Source organism: Chrysemys picta, chromosome 1 (assembly GCF_011386835.1).
Source record: "Chrysemys picta bellii isolate R12L10 chromosome 1, ASM1138683v2, whole genome shotgun sequence".
Lineage (NCBI taxonomy): Eukaryota > Metazoa > Chordata > Testudines > Emydidae > Chrysemys > Chrysemys picta.
Window position 1 is genome coordinate 92,915,949 of NC_088791.1, and position 17,436 is coordinate 92,933,384.

General features: G+C 47.8%; 1 protein-coding gene across 9 annotated transcripts in view; it reads left to right on the forward strand.

Moving 5' to 3' along the window:
- MRTFA (myocardin related transcription factor A) overlaps positions 1 to 17,436 on the forward strand; it is a 171,569-nt gene that overhangs the window by 141,194 nt on the left and 12,939 nt on the right. For all 9 annotated transcript variants that reach the window (XM_008179277.4, XM_042843516.2, XM_042843518.2 and 6 more), the window contains 5 exons: positions 9,294 to 9,349; positions 12,226 to 12,301; positions 13,604 to 13,765; positions 15,990 to 16,165; positions 16,839 to 16,994. In XM_008179277.4, coding sequence (XP_008177499.2) covers positions 9,294 to 9,349; positions 12,226 to 12,301; positions 13,604 to 13,765; positions 15,990 to 16,165; positions 16,839 to 16,994 — 626 coding nt within the window. The remainder of the gene's footprint in view (positions 1 to 9,293; positions 9,350 to 12,225; positions 12,302 to 13,603; positions 13,766 to 15,989; positions 16,166 to 16,838; positions 16,995 to 17,436) is intronic.

Below are 17,436 nucleotides of genomic sequence, written 5' to 3' on the forward strand. Positions count from 1 at the left end.
TGGGAGCCATCAAGAAAGGACTTGGGAGTTCATATCTCTTCCTGATAGGATAGTCCCACTGAGTGTACAGGTAGTGAGACTCCTATGGGGGGACATCTTTTACATTTCTGTACTGAACACTTCGGGAAAAATCTTGGTTCTGCTGGTTCTTGGGGACTTGCAGCCTGAGTTACTCCTCTCCTACCTCTCATCTGCTGAGCTTTCCACTACTTCTTCACAAACAGTGATGCCTTATGCTTTTTATTTTTTCACAGCCCGGAATCAAGGCCCTATTGTGCTGGGCACCACAGAGACCCAGTAATAGTCATGCCCTGCACCGAATGGCTCGCAATCTAACATAAGACAAGATGTAGTGAGTGGGTTTAACAAACGGAAGGAACATGGGAGGAAGGATGAATAGAAAACATGGTTACACAGACTAGCTCTGTATACCTACTCCATGTTGGGATAGGGCACTGTAGTTTTGTAGCTTATTTTTGATTGGGCTCCAAAAGGAAGCAAACACTAGGTTAAGCAAGTCCAGGATGAGAGACAACTTGTGTTTTTTGGCTTACCATGAACAACTCCCTCATCTAGAGCAACACTGCACCAGAAAACTTCAGAACCAAAAAGAATGTTTTTAGTGGATGTAATAGAATGGGCTTGACTCTCTATGACAAGGTTCTGGTGTGTATTGTTGTCACACAACCCTGTTGTAGCTCACCAAGCTGCTGTGTTTGGGTCCCAACATGCTAGATCTATGTTGCATTAAACTTCCCTTGCTCTGAGTAGGCTGCAGCACTGTCTCTTTCCTTGGCAACACTGGCATGCTTCCTGGGCACAGGTTCTCTCACACATTTGTAGAAATGAGACCTTGCACCCCCTACACCAGTGCAGCCACCCCTCACCCCCTGACTCCCCAATAGCTATGCACACCCTTTCTCAGAGCTCCAACATCATGGGTGCTCTGGGTTTTGCATTTCATCTGTGCAGGGACAGATGCTAACGAAAGCAAGTGGACATGCAGGCTTTGTAAGAATTCCAAAAAACAATCACTCATTGCTTTAGCTAGCACAAGAACTAAACAGATCTACACAAAATAACAAATGCATACTTGCATTAACCTGCCTCAGTTTCCTTACGCCTCTGGAATGTTATTTGGCTTAGGTCAGAGACCTATGAGGAGTCCAGAATCCCTGCTTCAGAATATGGCTTCTCCTCTGAATCCTAGTCAGTCTCTCTCTGACCTTTGCAGTCAGTGCTGTCCTGCCTAAGCTGCCTCTGGCTCGGAGTCCCTCAGAGTTCCCCAGTGTCTACATCTGAGTTCTCAAAATCCTAGCACTGTCTAGACAAGCTGGGCAGAGCTCCATCCAGGCTGCAGCTACCCCTTGTTTTGTTAGGAGTGATCTATTCAGGTGCTGATAACCTTTAATGATTGTCCTTTTCAAAGTCAGACACACCAGCATTCCTCCCTTCCTCCTCAGCACAAGGGCTTTGATGTAAGAATATAGTAAAAGACAGTCAAAAACATAAGGATACAGACAGTTAACAAAATCAAACTGGAGTTCATAAGATGTACATAGAGAGACAAGGTGGGTGAGGTAATATCTTTTATTGGACCACCTTCTGTTGGAGAAAGAAACAAGCTTTCGAGCTAAACAGAGCTCTTCTTCAGGTGTCTGTGTAGCAGAGCTCTGTGTAGCTCAAAAGCTCGTCTTTCACCAACAGAAGTTTGTCTAGTAAAAGATTTTTACCTCACCCACTTTGTTTCTCTAATATCCTGGGACCAGCACAGCTACACCAATACTGCAGGCAACATAAGCTGTACAAAGACATTCACAAATCATCACAATTATTATTTATTTTGATGTAAACTGCAATTTTAATGAATTAATCCCAGGTTCTAGAGACTGTTGCCATAAAAACTTAAATTATAGTCATATAAAAGGATTGGATAAGCAGTGGTTCCTTAACACAAACTCAGAAAATAATGAACCACAAATGAAATAAAATCCAAGAAATAATACCTTCCTTATCATAAGTACCAGCCCTTATCATGACTCTCTGGGCTTGTCAATACTGCACGCTAAATTGACACTTCTGCGATTGATGCAGCGTCGTCAATTTAGTGGGTCTGGTGAAGACACGATGAGTCGATGGGAGAGCGCTCTCCCATTGACTTTAGTACTCCACCTCCTTGAGAGGCGGAAGGTAAGTCAGCGGGGGAGTGTCTCCTGCCAACATAGTGCGGTGTAGACACTGCATTAGGTCGATGTAAGCTACGTTGCACAGGGAGGTGATTTTTTTCACACCTTACATCGATTTAAGCGGCAGTGTAGACCAGGCCTCTGTCTCCAAAACCCTGGGTGAAGACATAGAGCCTGAGGCATGTCCTGACGGTCAGATCATTTGGGCTGTTTCAGAGCAAAGGGACACGGTGGAGATCATCTGCTAGTGTGTGCTCTGCCAGCAACTCCCTTTCTTTATAGGAGGAGAGTGCCAACTTGAGTACCACTACTGATTGCAACTGTGACACTAATACATGGACAGAGAGGCGGTCTCTCAAGTAACCAAGACGTTAGCCAGTTTAGGGCTTTAAAGGTCAAAATCAATACCTTAAACTTCACTTGGAAACTCTCAGACAGCCAATGCAGATTGTAGAGCACAAATCATTTACTCTTAGCAAGATACATTTCTTATTAAGTAGGCTGCCACATTCTGCATTAGCTTCAGTTTCTGGTTTGATTTAAGGTGTAGCTCCATGTAGGGAGCATTACACTCTTTAATCTTAGACATGGATGGTGGTAGAAAAAAAATACTATTCTCCTGTTCAGATGAAGACTGGGGAGAAAGACCATCCTAGAAACTACTTCTGTATGATCCTTTACCAGCAGTTGGGGATTCAGTAACACCACCCGAATTGTACACTCTGTTGATGAATGGTGGACACGTATTCTCAATATGGGGTGGGGGGGACAATTTCAGCCATATCCCCTAGTTGCTTACACCTACCCACCAACATTAATGTTTTCCAGATGGAGCTTCAGTAAGATAACTCAATTCTATGCCCCAGTCTTAACCAAACACTGGGTAAAGCAATTGACATAACTTGTAGGCTCAAGTGAAATAGAAAGCTGTTTGTCTTCAATGTAATGAAAACATTGCAGCCCAGGTCTCCTCATTACCTCTCTCTCTGGACCCATATATACATTAAGTAGGAGGAGAGGCACAATGGAACCTATGGGACTCTACACAAAAGAACCCTTGGGGATGACCAGGAAGTATCCACTACATCCCTCTAAGAATGCTCAGTACAGAAGGGACAGAGCTCCCCAAAAGAAGTCTCGTCCACACCTGTTTCAGTCTGTAGGCAAGTCATTATCTCCTCATGATCAATAGTATCAAAGGCAACTGATAGATCTAACACTTTAACTGTGAATACCTAATCTTTTTCTGCCACCAGAGAAGATAAATTAACGTGCAGTTAGTGTGCTGTACCAAAGTCTGAATCCAGATTGACATGGGACAAGGAAATCAGAAGCATCTGGTGCTCCTAGAGTTCCCACCACAACCTTCTTAAGCTTAATCAAAAAGGTTAGATTCTTGATAATAGGTTGTCAGCCTCAAGCGATGATTCTTTGAGCAAATGCTATACTTAAGAGAGTTTGATAAGCTGCTCTCTTTAAAGATGGCATTGACCATCTCCAGCAGTGAAATCAAGTCTTCCCTCTTGGCCCTCACCAGCCAGAAAGGACATGGGTCCAGAGGGCAAGTTGTGGAACTGTGCGGCCAGTAACAGTTCACTTTTCTACTGTAAATCTTGTAAAGGGAGTCCTAATGGCTAGAGAGAGATTCAACCATTAGGTCTTTCCTGAAGCTCCTAACTGACTCCTTGTAGTTGTGTCCTAACTCCATACAAGTTGGGATAGTCAGAGAAGTGCTTTAGTCACCAACCAACTGACAAGAGTATAGCTGCAATGTGGTGGAACTTTTGGGTTCTATTATTAGGTGTGCCATGGACTCTCTCTGTATGATTGATGCTCAGCAAGTGTCACTTAATCTCTGTGCCTCAAGTTTGCTGTCTGTAAAATGGGCATAATACCTTACAGAGGTTTGAAGCTTAATTAATGAATGTCTGTAAGCACTGAGAGATCTTATATGAAAGGCCTGGTAGAAGTACGAAATCTTATTACATATTGTTTTCAGGGCCTTTGGCAGCTACCTTTTTGTACATGTTCTTTTATTAATGTTAGGAGTTTGGGTGTTTCCCTCCCTTTTAAGGAAGGAGATATTCACATAAAATGTACCTGTGTGGTCTGGAGATATAGTACAACCTTAGGTGGATGAGATTCTCCCATGCACCCATTAAAGTGGAGCATAGGTTCTTCTTTGAGTAGATGCAGCTGTGTATTCCACATAGGTGTGTGCGCACCCAGTGCACCGGAGCCAGAAATCTTTGCCTAACAGTACCCATAGGGGCAGCATTTGCGTCTTGTGGCCTTAATCTCTCCCCTGGCCATATAAGAGTAGCACCAGCCCGACCCCTGTCAGTTCCTTCTCACTTCCCGTAGCTGGATGTCCATTGCAAACCAACAGGCGCTACTCTCTAAGAATGATTTTGTAAATTGAGCTGCCATGTCTAAATTTGCGGCCAAGTTACCAGAAGCCTCCAGAGAGTAGTTCAGGGCGTTTGTTACAGAAGACTGTTTGGTAGCCAAGACTTCACTGCAGTCAGCTCTGGACGTGCTGGAGGCCTTGGCCAGAATTATGGCTTGTGCTGTAACTATGAGGCTGCAGAATGAGCCTCATGGCTGCAGAAATCGAGCATTGCGTCCAACGTGCAGCAGATCATTGAGGACCTAACTTTTGATGGTCAGGTTTTGTTCTCAGACAGGACTCCAATAGGGATTCCCTGGCCACTTTGCGTTCCTTGGGAGTTTGTACTCCAGCAATATAGACACACCACTATAACAGGCAGCAGCAGCAGCAATACCACTTGCAGGGCTTTTTTTCCCAGTCGTCCTTTCCTGTGACGCAGGGGGATTACCCAAGGAAGAGTCTTAGATACCATAAGGAGATCCTCTGATTCAGGGTTCACCCAGCCAGCCTAATCCCCTCTATCCCACCCCCCGCATCTGGCAAGCACCCATTTTGACTTCTGTGTCCAGAGTAGTGATCAGTGGTGACCTTTCCTTCCCCATCCAGCCTGTTTGGGAACAGGCTTGCTTGTTTATGAAGTGTTTGGGACTCAACTACCATGGACAACTGGGTCCTACACACCATCATATCGGGTTATGCTACACAGTCCCTCTCCATCCCTCCTCTCCAACCCCCTACCACATCCCTCTTCAGGGACCGGTCCTACGAGATACTGATTCTCAAATAGGTTCAGTCCTTACTAGTTTTAGGCGCTGTAGAGAAGATTCTCCTACTTTGTTGGGGTCATGGATTCTACTCCCGGTATTTCCTGTTTCCAAACCCAAGGAAGGTGAGACCTATTCTCGACCTCTGTGACATCAACAGTCAGATATATGAGATTCCAGATGGGCACTCTAGCACAGGGGTAGGCAACCTATGGCACGCTTGCTGAAGGCGGCACACAAGCTGATTTTCAGTGGTGTTCACACTGCCCAGGTCCTGGCCACCGGTCTGGGGGACTCTGCATTTTAATTTAATTTTAAATGAAGCTTCTTAAACATTTTAAAAACCTTATTTACTTTACATACAACAATAGTTTAGTTATATATTATAGACTTATAGAAAGAGACCTTCTAAAAACGTTAAAATGTATTACTGGCACGCGAAATCTTAAATTGGAGTGAATAAATGAAGACCGGCACACCACTTCTGAAAGGTTGCCGACCCCTGCTCTAGCAACTATCTTCCCTTAAAGCAGGTTTGCTGCCCTGGACCTTCAGGATGCTTATTTTCATATAGCAATTCTGCTCGGTCGCAGGAGGTTTTTCTCCAGTTTGTTGTGACAGACCAGCACTGTGAGTACACTGTGCTTCACTTAGGTCTGTCTTGAGCCTCTGTTTGAGCCTCTCTCTCCCTTCTGTCTCAGAAGATTGCTTTCCTGCTTGCAATAGCATCTGCAAGGGAAGTATGTAAATTGCAGGCCTTGATGGCAGAACCTCTTTACACAACGTTTTCCAAAGACAAAGTGACCCTGCAGCAGCACCCTAAGTTTTTGCTTACATTTCACTTGAACCAAGTCACATATCTACCAGTGTTTTCCCCTACATTGCATTTAACCCCCAGGAAGCAGAATTTTCACATGTTGGATGTCAGGCGACATCTAGCTTTCTACCCACACAGGATTTAGCCCTTTCATTCCTCACATCATATGTTTGTGTCCATGTGCAAACTGAATGAAGGGTTGAGCAGTCTTTCCAGATGATCTCCAGGTGGATAACTTCCTGCATACGAAGTAGCTTAAACTATGCCTCCTCCCCCCGACCTCCCCAGGGTGCGAGCTCATTTTATGAGAGCCCAGGCAACACTGATTGCATTTCTAAGTGACGTTCCCATTCTGGACATTTGCAGGGCTGCCACTTGGTCCTCTGTACATACATTTACGAACCACTATGCCATTACAACTGCATTCTGCTCAGATGCAGACTTTGGGAAGGCAATCCTGCAGTCCTTGTTTAAATAGACTCCGAGCCCTACCTCCAGCGGTTAGTGCTTGTGAGTCACCTGCATGGAATACATGACTGTATCTATGAGAAGAAGAAAACAGTTACTTACTGTAACTGTTGTTCTTTGAGATCTGATACAGATGTGTATTTCACAATCCAACCTCCATCACCTCTGCATCAGTCTTTGCTTCTGATATTCGGCATGAAGGAACTGACGGGGTGGGGGGGGGTGTTGGGAAATCACAGCAGTGCCCCCCTTATATGGTCAGGGGAGGGGCTCAGGCCATGAGATGCAAAGAGCGCCCCTACATGTACTGCTTGGCGAAGTTCTCTGGCTCAGAGTGCGTTGGGCGGGCACGCACCTACCTGGAATACACCTTTGCCTCACGTCTCGAAGGATAACAGTTCCAGTAAATAACAGTGTTTTACTGATGTCTATAAACCGGATCCCTGAACAGCTAGCCTGCATCTCATGGCTCTAACCTGGAAAAAGTCTTCCTCTTTAGTCATTTGCCATCTCAGTGGCTAGTTAGCAGAATTGTTACACAGTTGTTTTAAGGCCAAGAAAAATGTACAGGGTTTGGTTAATTTTGGATGGAGTAAGATTATATGACAGCCACCCTTTTCTGATATGTGAGCCCCCTGATAGAGCACTGGGGAAAGCAGGGAAGGATGTGTGCCCCCTTGACATTTTCAGAGGTCAAATATGAAGTTGTCTGTCTCGCTGCCAGGATAGAGCAAACTACGAACCAGTGTTTGTTTCCAAAGGAATACCCACGAGAGATTAAAATTGCCCTTTAGGGTAACTGTTTAGCCATCCAGCCATACTTTTGTTTTGTTTTGTTTTATGAGGAAAGTCTCTTCCCTCTTGTTTGGTTTGTCTATATTCAGAATGCTCCCTGAACTACACATGAAACTAACCAAACTGAGATAGGTTGCATCATAAAGATGGTTGTAACCATGTCAAGAAAATTTCTTTTAACTCCCACAACGTGCACAGAGACGTGCTGCTTCCAGTAGGATGGCAGAACTGTGCAGAAAGGAAAGTTGGCAGAGCTACTACAGAACATAAGTATTAGTCATGGAGTGCTACTGAAAACTCAGGATAAGTCCTGCTTTGGCATCCTCTCCCAAATGGCTCTTCAGTTGGTTGCCTGATGCACAGTATCATTATGTGTTGGGGGAAGAAATACAAACCTATGTTAACATCTTATTTATTCATATGTGCCATGCGCAAAATAGAAGTTAAGGTTAGTGTTTGTTAAGGGGGATGGGTGTGGGTTCACAAACACCTCTCTGTGGCTTGAAAATAACTTTTCCCAACAACCTTTGTCTCTTGCTGTTCATCAGTGACTGTCATAAATTACCCTGAAATTTAATTGTCTCAGCCAATTAGAATGTAGAGATTTTGTACAGTTATTGGGTCACAATTCTATACGTAGTCCCTGCACTCCCCTTGCCAGCTTGCACAATACCTTTTGGTTATTTCTCAATAACCGGATAGCTTGAAAATCCCATTAGCCTGGCTCAGAGCCATTATTAGCCCATCAGAGTGCAGGTATTTTTATACTCACTGTGGTTATTTCTCAATAACTGCAGTTATTGTACAAATTGTTCTACTCTGGCTAGTGCAATATAAATCTCTTCTGTTATTGGCTACTGCCCCTCAAATGCCCAGTATATGGACTAGATTGTGCTTTCTGTTACACTGATGTAAATCTGAAGTAACTCCATCACCTTCCACCATAGACATGGCTGCCTCAGCTTCTGATCTTTACCCACCAGACCTCATCCACTCCTCCTTCCCCCGGGCAAAAGCTTAGTGCACCACACACATTTAAGAGTAACTCCTTTGTACATTACATTTAAGCAAAGATTTTCACATTTTGAACAATTTTCTAATGTTTCATTATTAAACCGTATTCCCAAACAACTTAACCTAGAAACATTAAAATTAGTCTTATTCGCTATTCTTGAATGAAATCTAGTGCATGGGTCTATTTTATAAGGTGTGGATACAACATTTTGGAGTTATTCATCTTTGAAGTTTGAACCTCTAATAGTAATACCTAGCTCATATATAGTGCTTTTCCTCTTGATCCCAGAGCGCTTTACAAAGGAGATCAGTACCATCCCCATTTTACAGGTGGTGAAACTGACTTTCTATGATGTTGAATGGCAATGGAGAGGTTTTACAATTCATGAGGCTCATTCCATTCTCACATGCCTCTTCAGGTATGCTAGTGCCTACCGCTGGAGTCAGGGTCCAGAGCATTTTACCACCATGGGAAAGCTTGCTGAGGGTATTTTGTAACCCCATATCTAATTTTTGACCCTCATTCGTATGCCCCAGCAGATGAACAGATTAAGTTTACATGTGGTAGTTCAGAGGCAAATCCAAGTGAACATCTAGCCCACACTATGAATTTTAGCAAAATCAAAAAGGGTCAAATCTTCAGCTGGTATAAACTGACATAACGCCCTTTGAGGTCAGTAGAGCTACGTTGATTTATACCTGCTGAGAATTTTGTCCAGTGTGTTAAACATATGCATAATGCAGCTGCTGTGAGCATTTCTTGTAACTTCAGTTTGCTAGCCCTAAGTGACATGGGAGTGGAGAGGGTGGGGGCTCCCCCATTTTAATTCATTCTATAAATGTTGTCCTCCCAACAGCTCTGAAAAGTCCAGCTGCATTTCATGAACAGAGAAGGAGCTTGGAGCGTGCCAGGGTAAGAGAGTTTACTCTTTCAAGTTTAAGGGAAATTGGGAGTGGGAGGGCATTTTCTGTTTATTACCCTGGAAACCCCATGTCTCTAAATGAGACCGCAAAGGATACATCCACATTCTGGAAGCACTATATCGCACATGCACCCACATCTATGCATTTTTGTATGTGGTGGTGACTTCTCCCCCATTCTGCCTGATCCGGACTAGATTACTCCTGAGAGGATTCTGCGCCAAAAAATAAAAAATTCTGCACACAATATTTTAAAATTCTACAAACTTTATTTGTCAATAAATAAATGTGGAGGCTCCAGCATGGCAGTGGGGAGCACAGGCTGCATGGAGGTGGGAGATCACTCTGCAGGTGCTCCCCCCACTCCGGAACACGGACTTGGCGGTGAGGCTTCACCCAACCCTGACACAGCGCAAGAACCAGGTCTACCCTGGCTGTGCCTTGCAGGATCTAAGTGTGGAGGGGCTTAGTGTGGGTGGTTCCAGGTGTGAGGTGAGAGGATTCTGTGTGGGGCAAACTGGCAGCAGGCGGCTTAGTGGGGGGCCGGGTGCAGAGGGATCTGGATGCACAGGGATTCATTGGGGGGTTCTGGGTGCAGTGGTAATGGAACTCTGCAGGGAGGTCCAGGTGAAGGTCCTTGGGGCTCAGCAGGGGGTCTGGGTGTGGAGGGATGGGGCTCAGCAGGGGGCTGGGTGCAGCTGGTTGGGGCTCAGTGGGGTGGAGGTCCAGGAGTGTGAGGGCTCATCAGGGTGGTCCTGGTGCAGGGGGTTGGGGCTCATCGGGGTGGGGGGTTGAGTGCAGGGGACTCAGCAAGGGGTGGTCTGGGTGAAGAGGTGGGGATCCAGGTGCTAGGGGGTGGGGCTTGGCAGGGGGTCTGGGTGCAGGGGGCTCCAGACGCAAGGGGTGAGGTGTGGGGGAGGGGGTTTTCAGGTGTGGGGGGCTCAGTGTGGGGGGTTCTGGATGCGGGGGGATGAGGCTTGGTTGGGGGGTTCAGATGCACAGGGGTTGGGTGGACAGGGGAGCAGCTGCCCACAAGTGACCCCACCCCCTGCAGCTGAGGAGCAATGGGGGCAGGAAACAGGGATGGGAGGCGTGGAGCTTCCTGCAGCCAGGGGAGGTTTCTGGGGGTGGGTCTGCCCCAGCACCATCTTGCAGGGGAAGAGCAAATCCCATTTCAGCCCAGCCCAGCCGGGACTAGTAGCTGAGTCCGGCGCAGGGTAGGAGCCACCAGCTGGGCCGTCCCCACTGTGCCCTCCGCCCCGTCCCCTCCGCTGTGATTTACCTCTCCCCCAGCTGCCCAAAGTGACGTGCTCGTGCTGCTGGGCAGGGATGCGTGATCACTTTTGCGGCTTCCCTTTGCTTCCCCATCAGAAAGTCTGCTTCCCCACAGAAAAATGACTTTCTGACAGGAAAGCAAAGAAATCTGGGGGGGACATGAATTGTGCACATGTGCAGTGATGCAGAATTTCCCCAGGAGTAAATGCCAGTTGAGGACAATGCTTCAGGTTTCCCCATTCTCTTCTTTCTGGAGATCACCATTATTCATAACCCCATGCACACCTGATGCAGCTATTTTTGTGACATTTTTCTACCCTTGGATGGCAATAGTCTAAGTATGTTTTGCTTCCTTTGAGACAAAGGATGTTACTTCTGTGCAACGTGCGCATTTTTGTTAGTCTGGAGTGCTCCCAAACCCTGGGCGATCTTCCCTTTAAAACCAGCAGCTTGATGGAGGAGATCCCAAATAGTCTTGGTTAGAGACTAAAAATCACAAACCTGTGGCTCTTGAGAAAGAGGAAGCCAAGAATGAGAGAGAGGCACCACACTTCATGTTGTAGCTGCTTGTACAGTGGGGTTTCTTGATGATTTCAGTTCCCCAAAAGGCCTCTGGGGAATGTTCTTCAGAGCAGCCTACAGGGGAATGGCGCCTACTCTGACAGTTGGGCTGAGTTTTATTTCAAAAGTGAAAGCAATGCAAAATTAGAGAAATGACATCTCTGATGGAACATCCCAGACAACACCACCACTACAAACTTTCTGAAAAGACTGAAACAAGTACCACTATCGTAGATTTGGTTTGCTTGGAGAGCAGCATCCCCCTGGCTGTAGATTCTTCTAAAAATTAATTGTTAAATTACTTTTTGGGTCTTGGCAGTGGGTGAGTGCATTTTTATGTTTGAAAAAAAAATCGTTATAAGGCCTCCAACGGGTCCATTCCTGTGGTCAGCACTTATCGTTTTCCTACCCACTGACCCCAGTCTCTCTTTCCTGGGCTGTCTGGGAGTGCTGAGTCGGAAGCATGCTGCGCTTGTAGTGGAGCTTGCCACAGAAGTTAGGTCCAGCTGGTCAGAGAACTAGACGGAGTCTTCAGTTTAACTGCTCCATTTGTTGTCAGTTCAGCTGTGGGCCCAAATCATGACCCAGCTTCCAACATTACTTTTGTGTGCATTACTCTGCAAACAATTGACCCAGTGCTCAGCATCATAAACAGAAACCTATTGTCTTGAGTCTCTCACCTTGAAGGCTGACACTGACTTGGTGTGGCAGTGCTGTGTATGGAAAGAGGGGTTTGGGTCTTCGAAGTTCCTGCTTCCCGCCATTCTGTTGAGGACTGGCAGCAGTTGCATCCTTACTCTTCTTACTTTCAGGGATGGGAAGAAGAGCAGCAGGCAGTCCCTTAGAATAACTGATCCTGTGTTTGAGGCTCTAAATACTATAAGATCTTGATGGGAATATATCCCCTTCTATGTGCAGTTCATTCACGTCAGTAACAACAAAAGATGGATTTTGAAAAGCCAAATACCCAGTGCTTCCTAGGCTATGTCTGATCACTTGATTTCGCTGCATTCTTGTCTGTCTTTGCTGCAGACAGAGGACTATCTGAAACGGAAGATCCGGTCCCGGCCAGAGAGATCGGAGCTGGTCAGAATGCACATTCTGGAAGGTACGGTACATGTTGAAGGGACTGTGACGAACTGGGACTGTTCTTGCTGGGGTGTGTGAATGCTGACAGGCGAGTGTGGCTAGGATGGTCTGCATCGGGGGAGGGGAGTCTGCCCGAGGGAACATACCTGAGCTTGTAACATGAGAACCCAGGAAGGGGTTGGAGGCCAGGTGACTCCGGGGCCCGGGAAACTGAACAAAGGCTGTGGGAGGGGTCGCTGAAGGAAGAGTGCTGGAAGCGAGCTGGAGAGATGGCTGGGAGGCAGAGATGGCTCTGACCCCCCAAAGGGGGGTGGGCTGGAATGCCCTGGGACCCCAAGCTGGACTTAACTGAGGGGGTCCTGTTGTCTGTGCCTGCAAGACCTGTCTTGGACTGTATTCCTGTCATCCAAATAAACCTTCTGCTTTACTGGCTGGCTGAGAGTCATGGTGAATCGCAGGAAGCCGGGGGTGCAGGGCCCTGAGTCCCCCAATACTCCGTGACAGGGACAAACTCCAAATGTGGCGCGATCTACAACAAGCACTGACTCCCTCCAGACAGTTACTAGCTTGAGACAGTTACTGTCTGCCCCCTCCCAAGCCCTTATTCAGCTGGGAGTGGGCAGATGATCATACCAGTTGCATAGTTCCGGAGTGGGTGAATGCATTGGGGGAGGGAGGCCTATGAGATCAGGGATGTGAGAACTGGCAACCATCATCTGGAATGGGGAACCCCTATTGTAGCCAGCTTCTCAAGAGTGCTTTTTGTGCCAGTCCAGAGGCTGAGCTGCAGGTAGCCTGTCTAGGACTCCCTAGTAATGAGTCCAGAAAATCATCTAATCACGTCTGCTATGTTTAAAGCTGCCTTAGTTCTGTGGCTGTTTAGGAAGGACTCGTCTGCTTCTCACATGGCTTATTTGGTCTACAGAGAGATATGCCATGTGAACCCCAACTGTTCACAACCATTAGTTGGGGCTGAAGGATGGAGAAATGGGCAGCGTGTTAATGGGCAGTGTTCTGCTGACCAGAGAAGAATTTGTTTAAAATGCCCAAAGGATTGGGGCAATGGAAGGTTCAGCTGGCGAGTGTGGGGCCAATTTCAGGGTCAGGGAGGGAATAGCATACTCCATATATGAAGGATACAAGGCAAGTAGGAAAAGATGAACGTGAATTGAATGACACCAATTTGAGTGGAGGGAGTGTCTCCCATCCAGTGTCAGAGAGCAAGGCTCTTTTCTTCCTGAATGGAAGCATAGTAATGCCAGCATGCTCACACTGGGCATCCCAGGATTGATCCCATCTTCTTTATTTCTTTTCTGTCCAGAGACCTCAGCTGAACCCTCCCTGCAGGCCAAGCAGCTGAAGCTGAAGAGAGCCAGACTGGCAGACGACCTCAACGAGAAGATATCCCAGAGGCCGGGTCCCATGGAGCTGGTGGAGAAGAACATCCTTCCTGTGGAGTCCAGCCTGAAAGAAGCCATCATTGGTAAGTGTGGTAGGGGATGTGTATTTCTGGGGAGGCTCTCAGGTAACCCATCCTTTTGCCCTATGGGAAAAAATACCATGAGATTTCATTCCCATGCCAAAACTTCAGCCTCTCCAGTTCTAGGATTCTGGAATGCAAAGCTCCTTTCCCAGCCTGGATAGCAATGGAGAGACTCTAGATTATAAGGAATGCTGGGCTCCCAGAATAAAATGAGATTGATCCCCAAAGCCCAGGACTGAAGAATTGTTGTGCGATTGTGTTTCCTAACTTGTGCATTCCCTCTCTTCCTGAAAATCCCTCTGTCTGTATCACAAATGTCTTTAACCCTTCGTCAGAGAGAACCCAATGACTGAGTCAGATCAGGGAGGGGAGACAGGGCACATGAGTGAGCAGGTGTGTGGAAACAAAAGCTTTCTGTTGGTTTAAAATCTTCGGAGGATTCAACTCCTTTGAAAATAAATAGGAACGGCTGTAAATCATTTCAGTGCCATGGCAGGGGTGAAAAGGAATGCTGAGGAATATCACCCCACTCCTAATTGGGCAGGCTGTATGAAACATAGCCGCACCCTGCTGAAGCCTTGGGCAGTCACTGAAGGAATTGCCACCTCCTTCAGAGACTAATGGAGGCATGCTCATGAGCAAGGGTGTATACGTTTCACTGAGAGGTGCAGGGCTGGGGTAGGAGCAAGCCTGGCTTCATGTCAAGGAAGAGAGGAAGAATTATCTTGTGGTTAAGAAACTGAGCTGGGGCTTGAGAGATCTGGGCACATCACTAATTTTCTCTGTGCCTCATCTGGTCATCTTTAAAATGGGGGTGATCATACTTCCCTGCTTCACAGGGGTGTCTTGGGGATAAATTAATGTTTGTGGGACTCACAGATACTATTGTTGGAGGGGGCCGTATACGTACAGATAGAAGTCCGAGGAACAGTTAGGGCCACCTCTTGTGATTGACCCTTGCCCTTTGTGTCTGGAAAAAGAGAGTAGAGAACATCTGGGATCCCAACTAACAGAAACTGTCAACACCTCCTTTGAGGAGGAAGATCCCTCTTCCTTTCCCAGGGGTGGGCAAACTATGGCCTGCGGGCCACATCCGGCCTGCGGGACCGTCCTGCCCGGCCCCCAAGCTCCTGGCCCGGGAGGCTCACCCCCGGCCCCTCTCCTGCTGTCCCCTCTCCCCCACAGCCTCAGCTCTGCCGCCAGCGCAGTGCTCTGGGCAGTGGGGCTGTGAGCTCCTGGGGCAGCACAGCTGCAGAGCCTGGCCTGACCCGGTGCTCTGTGCTGTGTTGTGGCGGCGGCGTGGCCTGGCTCCTGCCGGGCAGCGCGGCTGTAGTGCCGCCAGCCACCGGTGCTCCAGGCAGTGCGGTAAGGGGGCAGGGAACAGGGGGGGTGGATAGAGGGCAGGGGAGTACGGGGTGGTGGTCGGGGGTGTGGATGGTGGTCGGGGGAGAAACGGGGTTGAATGAGGGCAGGGGTCCCGGGGGGCAGTCAGGAAGGAGTGGGGGTTGGATGGGGTAGCAGGGGGCAGTCAGGGGTAGGGGTTCCGGGGGCAGTCAGGGGACAGGTGGTTGGATGGGGCAGGGGTCCCAGAGGGGTCGTCAGGGAACGGGGGGGGGGGGGGGGTTGGATGGGGCAGGAGTCCCATGTATGGGGGGGCAGATAGGAGGTGGGGGCCGGGCCACGGGCCACGACCCCCTCCCCTAACCAGCCCTCCATACAATTTACAAAACCCGATGCGGCCCTCAGGCCAAAAAGTTTGCCCGCCCCTTCCTATCCTATAGCATGCAGCTGGCCAACACTAAAGAAATCATTACTTGAGACTAGATAATGCAAACTAACACCTAACCTCCCTCATTGAGACGCCACCAAACCAAGTCCCCAATGCCCCTTGTCAGGTGCCATTGCCCTGGATCCTTCTCAGTCAGCCTTTAGGCCTCAGGGTATGGTAGAAGCAGCAACAGTTGTTCTAGTGGATGACCCTGTCCATAGACAAGGGAAGTGTTTCCATACTCTTGCGAGACTACTCTGTAGCACTTGATACTGTTGACCAATAGTACTGATTCCGCAGAGAGAAGGGAAGTACCCTGGAAAGGCTCAGGTCTGTGCTTTATTCTCTTATCTCTTGGGTTTGGGATTTAAGCTAAAACAGACAGCCCAGCCTGCCCCCCGCTGGCCAGTGGTGACTGTTATATATTCAGTGTTTGAAATTACCTTTTGTTTTCAGTTGGGCAGGTGAACTACCCAAAGGTTGCAGACAATTCCTCTTTTGACGAGGACAGCAGTGATGCCCTGTCCCCAGAGCAGCCAGCCAGCCATGAGTCCCAGGGATCTGTACCATCACCGATGGACGCCCGGATTGGTGAGCCGCTTCCCAGCACCACTGTGTCATCAACAGCTCAGGTAACAATGCCGAGTGTTGACTCTTGCTGCTCTCTGGCACCTCAGAACCATTATTAGATTGGGGCAGTGCAAATGCCTGGATCCCTGAATGAGGGATGAGGCATAGAGATATCTACAAGGTGTCACTGCTAAGAGACTGATTTGTTCCTCAGTAATACATCCGTGAGATATCACTGAAGTCACATGAGATGTCTAAGTTCTAAGTGGTACCAGCAAAACCATGTGTCTGGTGCCCCTGTGGGTAGCTGCAGTGGGAATGGGCTTCCAGTGATTCCCTAGAAGTGATAGGAGAGGGCACCTAGTTATGCCCTGTTGGGGATTGGTAGTGGGAATGGTTGCTTGGTAATGCCGTGTGTATTAAGTGTATGTGACTGTTCCTGGGAGGCAAAAGGAGGAGGGGCATAGAGTTAGAAGTGGGCTTTGATTCCTTCCTTGTTCTAGGATGCTTTGATCCCACTGAAGCGTGCTTTTCCCCAAGCTGGACAAGAGGATCTCAGGGAGTGGATTAAGAAGCCAGGTGGCCATTTAATGTCTGGTAACCCGTGTATAGCAACTTTAGTGGAATGCTCCTACAGCCCCCTGCTTTCTGAAATGAGGGCAACATTGTAACAGTGGAGAGAAAACGTTTAGCTGTGTGTCTGTGTCTGAGTGATGCTCTTTCTTCCCCTTGCAGGTTGTGTCCCAGTTACAGATCAATGCAGACTCCAATGAAACACCTTTCCTACCTGAACAGCCACTCCCTCCTCTTCCACCACCACCTCTGCTGCCTCCTAGCTTCGCCAACAGAGCCGCTATTCCTGCTGCCAAGCCCCCACCAACACTCATTAAGGTATGGGAGTGTGGGGGATGTCACTCCATTTGTATAGACGTTAATGTGGCTGCTCTGGGGATGGTAGAGAGTGGGAGTGTTAGACTAAGAGATGCTGAGGTGCTGGAAGAACATCTTTCATCTTTCACTGTCTCCCCCTGGTTTCTACTTGTAGGACCTTCCCCGGGCTTGAGATGGATCAATGTCTAGATCTTCTTCAGTTAGAGAGGAACTCATTGAGACAGGGATTAGGACAGGAAGGTGTCTCCCCCCTTCCAAACATATTATAGTGCAGTTGCCAAGGGTCCTAGATATAAAAATTTTCCTCTGAAGCATCTAGCTTTGACCATGGTCAGGGAGAAGGAGTCTGGGCTAATTGTTCAATGGTCTGTTGCGCTGTGGTAATCCTTCTTGTGTTCTTGACTCTGTACCCTTGTTCTGGTGCTGTGTAAGGTCCTGGAGC